This window comes from Protopterus annectens, chromosome 4.part0, assembly GCF_019279795.1.
Source record: "Protopterus annectens isolate FY-2018-M chromosome 4.part0, PAN1.0, whole genome shotgun sequence".
NCBI classification, from domain to species: domain Eukaryota; kingdom Metazoa; phylum Chordata; order Ceratodontiformes; family Protopteridae; genus Protopterus; species Protopterus annectens.
The window spans coordinates 587,003,962-587,016,695 of record NC_056733.1 but is presented as its reverse complement, the minus strand read 5'-3'; the positions used below and the strand labels follow the sequence as shown (position 1 = coordinate 587,016,695).

Here is a 12,734-nt window from a genome sequence, read left to right as displayed (position 1 = left end):
TATAACTTTTGGGGAGTATTAAAGTACTCCTCATGTCAGCAGTTGATTGATGATTGATTTCTGAAGGTGTATATACATATATATATATATATATATATATATATATATATATATATATATATATATATATATGCAATATACATTTTGAGAACATGTAAGCGTTTAAGTTAATCATTGTTTTATTTAACTTAAAACTTGGGTTAAGATGAATTGGTTATAAAATCTTAAATGCACTTGCCAAATTTAAAGACTCTTATTTTTTGTAGATTTATTATCTTGATCTTTACTGATTCAATACTTTTAAGACTCTCATTATTAAGAAAAGGAAGTGCTTTAGGATTAAATTTATAGTTTTTAATATAATTGCACATAAGGTTTCTTACCACTGAAGATTATGCTCCTCTGAGGCTAAGTTCCGTTTTGTAAAAAAAAAAAATGTTTTAAATTATTTGGTTATTAATACTTTTCTGTTCAGGAAAGTTATTTTTATGCTAGGATTTTGTGTTTTAATGGACTGTCATGAGACTGTATTGTACTTTTAAACAAAAGTGCACTTTTTCCTGTCAGATTAAAAGTTGTTTAAAGTAATTGAAAATCACTTTTTTTCTGTGGAGAAATTGTTTTTACTTTTTGGTGCTAGCAACATGTTTAAAATGCTTTTACTATTTTGTAACTTTTAAAGACTTAATTTTTACTGCTTTTGCTGCTTGTTTTCCCTTGGAAAGAGGCACCATTTTCAGCTTGACCACAGAATAAACTATCGGTCCCTCTAACCACAAAAAGAAAAAGTTAAGCAAACAGCCTTTTCCATCACATCAAGCTAGCAATTTGCCTCAGCCACAGGTGGGTGACTGTGCTGAGGCCATTGTTTGTTCTTCAGAGCGCTCATGTTTTACCTCAGATCCCTCTAGTGTAGCACCTTCAATTTGGACTGGGGGTTAGCCACTTCCCTTGTCACTGTTGATGTCCCCTTACTGGGCAAGGGAGAGCCACTCATTTTGATCCTGGGAGAGGGAACAAAGAAGACTTCCCTGTTTTGTCAGAATGTTGTTCCCATCCATGGGGAAGCTGCTGCTGCCATTAATAACATTTGTGGCTCCATTGTTCCTGTCAAAAAGAAATAGAAAACTAAATATGTATCAACTACTCCTCAAATTTCCTTAGACATTAGTAGTTTATTGGGTCTGACTCAGGATTTAATTCAAGCCATTAATCATTCTTGTAAGGTGGTTTCTGGTAAAAGAAAGAGGGCTACCTCTTTTCCTGAAGAAATTCAAGATTCTGAATCTGGACTGGAAGATGAAAGGACAGATTCAGGATTTTCTCCTCAGATTTCTGATTCAGACTCAAGAGGAGAGCTCAATTTCTGATTTTCCATGTGGAAATTTCCCTTTATCTGAGACAATGTGCCATTGTGTTCAGTGGGAGAACGGTAAAGTTTCCCAGTTCCCTCAGAAAATACCATCAGCTGTTAACGGTAGAATTTCCAGAACCGTCACCCATTCCTCCATTTCTGTCAGTTTTGGAGGATGTTTGCTACTGCCTGCAGTTTTCCTTGTAGTCAGAAATAGCATCTAGAATGTATAAAGTTCCTTAATCTTTTAAATTTTTGTACACTCTTCCTAAACCTGATCCAGAAGCTATAGCTTTAGTTAATATTTCTGCTGGTAAATATTTAGTTAATTCCAGTTCTACTCTTTCTGATAAAGATTGGGAGATTATTGATTAAGTATGGGGAAAATGCATATGCTTCTGAGACTTTGATTTTCATCATTTTTAATTCTCAGGTTCCTAAGTTAGTTTATTCTAATTGTGAAAGTATGAGGAATATTTTGTGTGCATTTTATTCTTGTGAGAAAAAAAATCTGCTGTAAATAATGTAATTTCATCAGACATACATATTACTTACTTATTGTTTACAGTGTGTGTATATGACTCAGCCCTGGAAGAAGTTATTAGCTATGGAACTGACACTGTTTTGAAGAGGTTTGCCATACTTTGTTCTCAGGATATCCCAGATGATGTAAAAAAATTGGATTCTAAATTCTCATTTGGAATACATATTTAGCTTTTGGTTCCTCTGTTGTTGAGGTGATTAAAAAGTATGATGAAAGGAATAAGCTGATGCCAGCAATCTAAGATTTTTCAGCCTTCTTTTTACTAATTTTCTTATGGGTTTCTCCAACCCTTCATCGAATTTTGGCAAAAAACAAAATAAACATTCTCAACAAAATGCAGGTAAGCATACATTTAAGAAGAAATGGCAAGGAGTTCTAAAAAAAGATTTCAGGAAACTCCCAAAACTAGGGACAGCCAAATAAGTCAGAATGACTGTTTAAGGGACCTCCCCCCCCTCCCACCCTGGCATCTCCCTTTCCCTTCCATAAAGTCTGAATTGCCACTTTTCACTTTGACAGTCAAATTGGGCTCTGAAGATCATTCATCAAGGTTACAGATGGCAGTGGGAGAAAATTCTTCCTTTCCAGGAAGTAATTCCTCATCCACGAGACCAGACTCTTATTGCCACACACACACACACACACACACACACACACACACACACACACACACACACACACACACACACACACACACACACACACACACACAGTGTCTGTTGGCATGAAAACTCTGAAGGGCATCATGTCTAAACCTGAATTTTAGTGTGCTCACCTTAAGCTGACTGATAGTTTGGGAGTGTGGAAGGTGCCCTGAAACTTTAGAGTCTAGTCTGCTATTTTATCCTTTGTAGGATGTAAATGTAACCCATATACCTAAAGGCTGCTATATCATTGCTCATTCAAACATCTACTGGTTTGGTAAGTTTACTTACACAGCTGTACTTTTTCAAGAAATGGTAATGCAGCTTCAGTCATATTGTACTGACTTTTTTTTTTTTTTTTTTTTGTCTAGCTTCCTCAGTGTCTATGTATACACCTCCAAAGACTTAGTTGGTCCAACCAAGGTACACCACTGAAACGACATGAGCATGTACAGTTCAGTGAATACCTTTCGCTGGACAGATATAAATATCGTGCTTCAAGTCGCAGGTCCAATCAATGTCGACTAAATAGTAAAGGTAGTTCAGAAAGCCTGTTTGAGGAGAAGGACTGTACAGCAATGAAAATAACTGGTATGGTATTCAAACGCAAATAGTATGCACTGGTTATCTTTATAAATCAGTTTGATTATGTACTGTGTGTAATCAAGTTGCTGCATGTTCAGTCACTTTTACTAATTTCATGATTGGATGCCATAAAACAGTGCCTTAATGCTGCATCTAGCACATTGTCCCATTACTAACTGAGCGTGTTTAGTAAGACACATTATTTTGTTGTACAAAGAAAGACCCAGCCATTGGCCTGACAATTTGGAATGCTGTCAGATTTCAAGAGGGATTGCTTCCCTGCATTGTGCTATACCATTAACAACAAATAGCTTGATCAAATCCATGCAGCAAATAACAGCTTACAGTAGAAGTTTCTGAGTGTAGAGGCCATTTTTGGAAAGATACATGGAATATACATGAGCAGTTGCAGTAAGACAAATGAGTAAGTGAATGCATGTTTGTTTAGACAAGAGGTAATGGAGAGCTTAGTTTCTTATAAAATAAGTTTACACATGCCTGAAAGAAATACACTTCTTCAGCTACTTTTCTGTGTTATCATCTTGCTTCTGCAAGTGTGAGCCCCTTTCATCTGTACTGTTTTTGTAATTTACAGTCACAAGTGGGAATGCAGTATATTGCAAACTATTAAAAATGAAAGGAAACAGTGCCACATGAATCTGAAGGCTGCTAATAATATGAACAAATAAGGTTGTACATAGTCATTACATCTCTTCTTAGCATGGCTCTCAACTGTCCAGATTTTTGCTTCAAAAATTTGGTCTTTTCCTCATAAAATGTATAGTTTTCTGGCAAATCATTGAGAAATGAAGTCACTAAATAATGACATACATTCGAGTTTTGGACTTCATTTGATTCAGAAAATGTATACTAATACAAATCCTGTTAGCTTAGCAACATTCTAAATTTATAAGAACAGTATTTGAAACCGGTCCATATTTTTGGGCCTTTGCCTCCACCACCACCATTATTTTAAGCTTTGTCCAGATTTATTGCTATATAATGCTGAGAGGTATTCTTAGTGGACACTTGCAGGTCGGTAGTTTTAGAAAGGCTGAGCATTCCTTGGCAAATTTACCCCTACAGAAAACAAACTTAACGGTGCTAAACCAGATAAAATGGCTAGAACTACAATATTCCTTATGTCTGTCTCTGCCAACTCAAAATGACATACAGTATACAAAATGAGCCTAACAAAATTTCAGAAAATATGCAACTTTGTCAGTAGATTCATCCCACTGAGAGAATTCCAATCTCAGAATAACCAGTATGGAGACTTCCTGTAGTCTGTGTATGTTGTGAAACTCTGGAACTCAACACCGTACCTTAGAGCAGAGAAGAATTGTAAACTTCTTTTACACAACTTACACTACCACCTCACTAGGACTTGGTACTGCCCTTGGTGTTATGAGCAGAGACAACACATATGTAAAAACTTAACATCCCTTCAATAACACAATTTTCACATTTTTAATATATAGCAGATTTACTCAACTTGCCTATATCTTCTTCCCTCCTGTTCACTGTTACTTTACCTCAAAGAGCCACACTAAACTGTACACACTTTACCCTTTCAACTCCCTTGTCAGACTCCTTAACATTGACCTAATCTCTGTACTTTCTTGATATCTTCTAAACACCTGTATACAGTGGTGTAACACTGTTGGTAATGTCTAATGTAAGTGTATACAGATTGCTGTTGTGTATTTACTCTTTTTTGTATACATTTATATATTTTATATATATATATATATATATATGTGTGTGTGTGTGTGTATATACAATACATATATATATATATATGTATATACAATATATATATATATATGTGTGTGTGTGTGTGTGTGTGTGTATGTATATATATATATATATATATATATATATATATTTCATAGGTGTGTACTAGGCTAATGGCCTTGGGGCCTTTACAAGCCTAGCCCATAGGATTACCCTTGCATCGTGCCACCCGACCTTAGTTCCCAGTGCCTCTGTAGAGCAAAGCCACTGGAGTGATCCCTGGGGTAAATTTTCTATTTCCCATCCACTCATGAAGATTCCACTTGAGGAGGCGCAGTGAGGTACTCTGCTTGACATGTATGGGAAGTCTATTCCATAGCATGGGTAGTCTCTGGGTTATGAACCTGTCCCTTCAGCATGTTCTATTGATTGTGGTAATGAGGTTGAGGTCTCTGGAGTGTGTGGTGTGTAGGGATTTGGATTTCTTTAGATGTAGCATTTCTAACAGAGCTGGGTCAGACATGGCTTTGTAACTCAAGCAAAGATTGCCTCTAAGTAGGCGATATGAGACAGAGAATAGTTGGAGTTTTTTTAGTCTGTCCATATAGGACAAATGTTTAAGGCCTAGGATCCTCTTTGTGAGGTACTTTTGTGGCCTCTCCAGTTGTTGCAGGTGTTTAGTGAGGTACATGCCAAATGGGGCATTGTACTCAATGATTGGCCTAATGAGGGAAGAGTAGAGGGAGATGATGGCCTCTTTCTTCCTGGATGCAAAACCCTTAGTAATAAGATGTGCCACATAAAAGGACTTTCTGACCACAGTGGCAATGTGGTGGTCAAAAGAGAGGTTGCTGTCAACCTGTGTTGCTAGATCTCTTATAACGCCTTCTGTGTTCAGTGGACTACCATCTATGTGGTAATTCATGGGAACCGGGTTTTTCCCAAAGGGGATGATGACACATTTTTTGGCATTGAGCGTAAGGCCATGGCTCTGACGCCTGCCGTTGGTCTCAGTGAGGCCTTTCTGTAGGATTTCAACATCACTCTGGGAGTTAGTAATAGCTCCCAACTTGCAATCGCAAACTTGCAGTTGCAAATGTGAACTTTGTCAGCCAGAGTCCCTTTGTGTTGGCCTGGATTTTAGAGAAGTAGATACCAAACAGGAGAGGACCCAGGACCGAACCCTGTGGGACTCCACTAGTGACTAGTCGGCAGTCAGACTTGGAGTCAGCCACTTTCACACTGTGGGTTTTACCTGTGAGCCAGTTTGCAACCCACCTACTGATATAGGGGTTGATGCCTAGCTTAGTGGGTTTTTCTATGATTCCTGAGTGGGGAATGGTATCAAAAGCCTTGGCCAGATCAAGGTAGGCTATGAACCACCTTGCCTTCATCCACAGCTCTGGTGACTGACTCAGAGAAGTTGACCAAGTTGAGCAGGCATGATCTACCCTTCTAAGCTCACCAGCTTAAATATAAACCCCTATGTCACTAGATGGATTGCAAACTGGCTCAAGGACAGAACCCACATGGTTAGAATTGCTGGAGCCATGTCAGACTCCAAACCAGTTACAAGTGGTGTCCCACAAGGCTCAGTCCTGGGACCTCTCTTGTTCGGTATATATTTCTCGGAGGTACAGGCCAACACGGAAGGACTGTGGCTGACCAAGTTCGCAGATGACTGCAAACTGGGCGCCATAATCGACTTTCCAGCCGACACAAGCATCCTCCAAAAGGGCCTCATAGAAACAGACAACTGGTGCCAGAGCCATGGCCTCAAGCTAAATGCCAAAAGTGTATAGTCATCCCTTTGGCAAAACAGTGCCCACAAATTACCACATAGGTGGTAATCCATTAAGTACAGAAGAAGTAATTAGGGACCTGGGGACCCAAGTTGATAGCAATCTCTCATTTGACAACCACGTGGCCAAAGTGGTTAGAAAAACATTTTATATAGCCCACCTAATCATGAAGGGATTCACATGTAGATCAGGGGAGGTCATCGTGCCTCTTTACTCATCCCTCATCAGGCCCATAATTGAGTACAATGCCCCTTTTGGGATGTACCTTACCAGACATCTGCAGCAACTGGAAAGACCCCAAAAGTACATCACAAAGAGGATCAAAGGGCTCAAACAGATGCCATATGCTGCCCAGTTAAAGAAACTCCAGCTCTACTTAGTGGCATACCGCCTGTTTAGAGGCGATCTGTGCCTGACGTATAAAGCCATGTCCAACCCGGAATTAATGGACATGCTGCACCTCAGAAAATCCAAATCCCATCGAGCTATGCGCTCGAGAGACTTGAACCTCAGCACTGAAATAAATAGGACATGCTGGAGGGACAGATTCATAACCCAGAGGCTCCCTTCACTCTGGAATAAAATCCCAGTCCAGGTTAGGCAGAGTCCCTCATTGACTCTCTTCAAGAGGAATCTTGATGAGTGGATGGGAGATCGTAGGTTTACCCCGAGTATCACTTCTGTGTCACTGTTAGACAGAGGCACAGTATACTAACCTCGAAAAAGGGCATAGCAAAATAAATTTAAAATGGGTGGCGAAAGCCAAACACATTCTGGCTAGGCTTGTAAATGCCCTAGGGCAGATAGCCTAGTATGAACCTATGAACAAAACCAAACTGTGTGGGATCCAGAGTTTGGAGATTCCCTATATTCTTGTTTATTAGGTCCATGATGATGCATTCCATAGCTTTGCATATCAGATTCGTCAGGCTAATGGGGCGATAGTTCCCAGGGTCTGTAGTCATTCCTCCTTTGTGGAGAAGGATGACTGTAGCAGTGCGCTCTTTGGTAGGGACAAAGTCTGAGGTGAGGCTGTGAATAAACTGGGACCTCACCTGTGTACCCTGTTCACTCTGTAGTTCATGTAGAACACAGCCAGGGATATTGTCAGGTCCCATAGAAGCTGCATTCTTGGCCTTGGACAGTGTTGTTTTAACCTGTGCAGCAGTAATATTGGGTGCCTGGCAATCTACTGGTATTGTGACTGGTCCCTGGGGGGGGTAAAGTTGGCACTGAATCTTTTGGCCAGTATATTGGCAATATCTTTTGGATCAGTAGAGGAGGTACTGTTATGCAGTAGCTCAGAGAAAATCTGGGTATTGCCATGGAGATTCTTTACATAACTATAGAAGGCCTTGTGGTTTTCTTTACTTTGTGCTGGAATTCTGTTTTCATAGCTAGCTTTAGAAGATTTGATGAGGGATCTCAACTTTTTATTGAGGCTAATAAGGGAGTTTTTCCAATCTTGGGACTTCACCTTATTCTGCATCAGTTTCTTCCTTTTGTTGTAGAGTTTGTTTATGGCAGGGAACCGCCAGATTGGCTTACTTTTTTTTTTGAGGCGAGCATCTTGGTTTTGTTGGGTATGGCGGGATCCATGCATTTGTGTACATTTTCGTACAATGCATTGGTTTATGATTTGGTGGTCATGCAACTGATCTCCGTTTGCATGGGTGCCGTGAAGTTAGCCACCTCTGTTTTTAGAAGCCCAAAGTTAGCTTTGGAGAAGTTTTTCGTGGTGGTTAATTTTGCGCGGGGGTGGGGGTGGGAGGGATGTGGATTTCCAAGGTGATTAGTTTGTGGTCAGATCTAACCAGGGAGGAGGGGAGGAGTTGATTATTGATGTAGAGCAATGTAGAGCCCATGTTAGTATTGACCAGGTTAAGGATGTTGCTACCTCTAGTGGGGAAAAGAAAGAGTTGGTTCAGGGCATTGGAATTAATGAATTCCAGGAAACGTGGGCAAGTGTATTGGTACATGAGTAGTTTTCCCAGTTAATGGAGGAGTAGTTGAAGTCGCCCGGTATGAGAGTGTTAGGTTGGACCCTAATATTCTCCAGGGTGCTTAAGAATGTGGAGTGTGAGTCTTGGGACATGGTTGGGGACCTATAGCAGGCTATGACCTGAATTGCTGTCTTACCCAATGTTAGCTGCACCTGAACTATCTCAGATGAGTTATGTTGGGCTACTAGTCTGGAGGTTTGTGCATCCTTTATGAATGTGAAAACATCACCGCTTTTGGAGCTTCAGTCCAAGTTCTGGGGCCAAAAGTTGTGGAATGAGTTATACCCTGGTAGTGCAGGGGTGCTTTCTGCTGCCTTGAACCAGGACTCTGTTATGGCACAAATGTTGATGTTCTCCATTTTAAGGAGTACTACGAGTGAGTGCATTTTGAGATTTATACTTCTAGCGTTGAGCAGCATGACCCTCAGATTGCATTGTATGTAGCAGTTACGGTGGTAATTTGGTCTTTGATCACTGCCTAAAAAAGGCACTACAGGGGTGGTAAGAGCCTTGGCCAGTATCTGGATGCCCAGGGGTAACAGATGCAGGTCATCTCTGGCAAAGCATCGAGGTCTGTCAATCATGTCATCCCAGGCAGACATATACTGGATCCTCTTAGAATGACACCAGAAACTTAGCCAATTGTTGAAATCAATCATTTTCTGCTTGTACTGTGGTATCATTCTGGGTGATGGTAGGATGCTACTCAGGGCTAGTGTCATACCCGACTGGGCTACATAATCCAAGAGCTCCTCCATGTCTCTTTTCATATAATCCAGGGATGTACATCTCAGGTCATTCACACCCACATGTACAATGACAGAGTCATATTTGTACCTGTTGTTGAGGGACCAGAGTGCATGCATTATGTGGTGGAAACTGGCGCCTGACAGGCAGCTGACTGTTACTTTCTCCTTATTCAACCTAGAGAGTAGGACATCAGTGTGCCTCACTATCGCATCACCTAAGACTAGATTGTTGGGCATGCTGTTTTGCCTTAGGGGCTTTGGTTGAGTGGCATGCTGTTTAGGAGAGTTGTGTCTCATGATTAGTGTTGCGTTGTGGTGATTGAGTGCGTTTCTGCCTTGGAGATCTCTGCTGTTTGGGTAGATTTTTATTGAGAACCTCCGCGAAGATGGGTGTGTGGTTTGTGGTTTTATGTGAAGGCAATGCTGTTGTGTGTTCTGGAGGGCTATGTGTTCCATGTGGTGTGGTGTGGTGCAAGGGTTGACCTTATTCTCTTGATCAGCTATTCCGGTCTTGGCTGGAGAGTGCATGGCTTCCAATTTGGATATATAAGTGCAACTCTCGCAAGTCTGAGTGTTGGGAGGTAAGAGGAGAGGGTTGTCAGTCTCCATGCAGTTGCTACATTGCCTCAGGATGCCCAAGTTCACCAGGTTAATAGGACAATGCACAGGGGACTGACCTTTAATCATGCCTGGAGGGGTGGGCATTAAAGTACTGGAGTTGTTTCCTTGTAGAACGTTTAGTGCTAGTAGCACTTTTGTGTGCTACAGTTGCTACAGGAAGTCTGGTAAAGTGCTAGACTAATAAGCTAGTAAAAGTGCAGGAGAGGAGAGAACTAGTGACTCTAAGGGAAAATTTGAAGAGAAGATTTTGGCACTGCTCAGAAGCTTACAAACAGTCTTGGATACAGCAAATCTGTATCTGGACTAGATTAGTTACAGGGAAGGTGGGAAACAAGTGCAAACGTGGGCTTTTAAACCAGAAAGTTGAAAGAGATGGAAAAGCTGCCCAAACGGCCAATAAACCACAATTTCTGGCCAGAAACCACTCTTCTTGTGGTCAATAGGCTACCTAGTGCTTACCATTCCCACTGATAAGCTAGAAGCCTTTCCCTCCAACACAGAAAGGCTTGGGGGGGGGGCTCAGAAGCTTACAAACAGTCCTGGATACAGCAAATCTGTATCTGGATTAGACTAGTTACAGGAAAGGCAGAAAACAAGCTTAGATTTTTTTTAATAAAGTGGAAAGGGAGAAAGGAGGAGCAGAAGATAATTCAAGGTTAAGAAACTAAGTGTGTTGGCCTTCCCAAATGTTCTGTCTGTATTAGGTAGAATGGGCTAATGACATTAGACTGAGAGGGTTGTCTCAGATCAAATTTACAGTAGGGGCAGGCAACTGCAAAGCCACCAAGTATAAGAACAGGATACCAGTAGGGAGGGAGGGTGCAAAACTAAATCAGTTATATGATACACTCCTTTGCAGGAAATCAGAACAAACCAACACAAACAGATGTTTAACAAATGGAGAAAATTTCCAGTTAATACCTCACACACAGTGAAACTTGCTAGAAAAGATTTACAAACAGTGTGACAGTAAAAACCATATTTATCAGGCCCCGTGAGGCAGAAAATTTTAATACAACCATGCAGATTAATTTATAGCTGTAAAATACAGTAAAAAGTATGCAGCAGACAATAAAAGTGTTATAAATAACTAGTAAAAATAAGCAAAAAACAGGATACTTATATATCACAGATCAGAGTTTTGCTCAGTGCCCTTCCTCCGACTAGCTCTGTGTGAAATGGCAGAAACACTCCAAGGTAACTTCTTACATAACAGAAAGTTGAAACCTGAAACAACATTAAAAAATGCTGAAAAGAACCAATGAGGTGTTTACTCCAAGCCGTAGTCCAGGTAACCCCAATTAGCCAATGACCATAAACACTTCACTCTCACTGAAAATGGAAAATGGCTTTTGCTAAACTGAGATGGCCTGGAACATGTGCTCAGACACACAGCCTCTGCAAACAATTGGTTAATATGATACACACCTTGGCAAGAAATCAGAGCAAACAAACACAAACAGATGTTGAACAAATGGAGAAAATTTCCAGTTAATACCTCACACACAGTGAAACTAGCTAGAAAAGATTTACAAACAGTGTGACAATTGTTGTTGGACCTCTTCAAGAGGAACCTTGACGATTGGATGGGAGAAAGGAAATTCACCCCAGGGATCACGTCAGTCGCCCTGCTAGACAGGGGTCCAGGAAAGTAAATAATGTGGGAAGAAATAGCCAGGGAATTGTTATGGCTAGGCTTGTATAGGTCCTAGGGCTGATAGCCTAGTACCAACCTATGAACCAATGAGGTGTTTACTCCAAGCCGTAGTCCAGGTAACCCCAATTAGCCAATGACCATAAACACTTCACTCTCACTGAAAATGGAAAATGGCTTTTGCTAAACTGAGATGGCCTGGAACATGTGCTCAGACACACAGCCTCTGCAAACAATTGGTTAATATGATACACACCTTGGCCAAGGTAACCTGCCCAAGCAACAAAGACCTCTGAAGCTGAAACGCAAACAAACACCAATCACAACCAATGTGTCACATACTTCACAACACCAGTGTGCCACCCAGCAACAGCCCCTAAGGCAAGACAATGTACCTAACACTTTAGTCATAGGTGACTCTATAGTCCGGCACACTGATGTCCCTCTCACCAGGTTGAATAAGGAGAAAATTACAGTCAGCTGCCTGTCGGGTGCCAGGATCCACCACATAACGCATGCACTGAAGTCACTCCACAACAAGTACAAATATGACTCTGTCATTGTCCATGTTGGAGTGAATGACTTGAGACGTACCTCTCTGGACTACATGAAAAGAGACATGGAAGAGCTCTCGGATCATGTGGCCCAGGCAGGTATGACCCTAGCCCTGAGTAGCATCCTGCCTTCGCCCAGAATGATACCACAATATAAGGATAAAATGATTGACTTCAACAATTGGCTAAGCTTATGGTGTCATTCAAAGGGGATCCAGTATCTGTCTGCTTGGGATGACATGATTGACAGACCACGATGCTTTGCCAGAGATGGTCTGCACCTGTTGCCCCTGGGATTCAGGTTACTGGCTAAGGCTCTTGTCACCCCTATAGTGCCTTTTTAGGCAAACTTCAAAGCACAAAACCACCACCATAACAGGTGCAAGCATGCAAAATCTGAAGGTAATGCTACTCAATGCTAGAAGTCTAAACCTCAAAATGCACTCTCTCGAGGCACTCCTAAAAATGGAGAACATCGATATCTGTG

General features: G+C 41.1%; 1 protein-coding gene across 2 annotated transcripts in view; it reads left to right on the top strand.

Annotated features, from left to right (window-relative positions):
* USP30 (ubiquitin specific peptidase 30) overlaps nt 1-12,734 on the top strand; it is an 811,144-nt gene that overhangs the window by 606,117 nt on the left and 192,293 nt on the right. For both annotated transcript variants that reach the window (XM_044068521.1, XM_044068522.1), the window contains exon 11: nt 2,914-3,133. In XM_044068521.1, the coding sequence (XP_043924456.1) occupies nt 2,914-3,133 (220 nt within the window). The remainder of the gene's footprint in view (nt 1-2,913; nt 3,134-12,734) is intronic.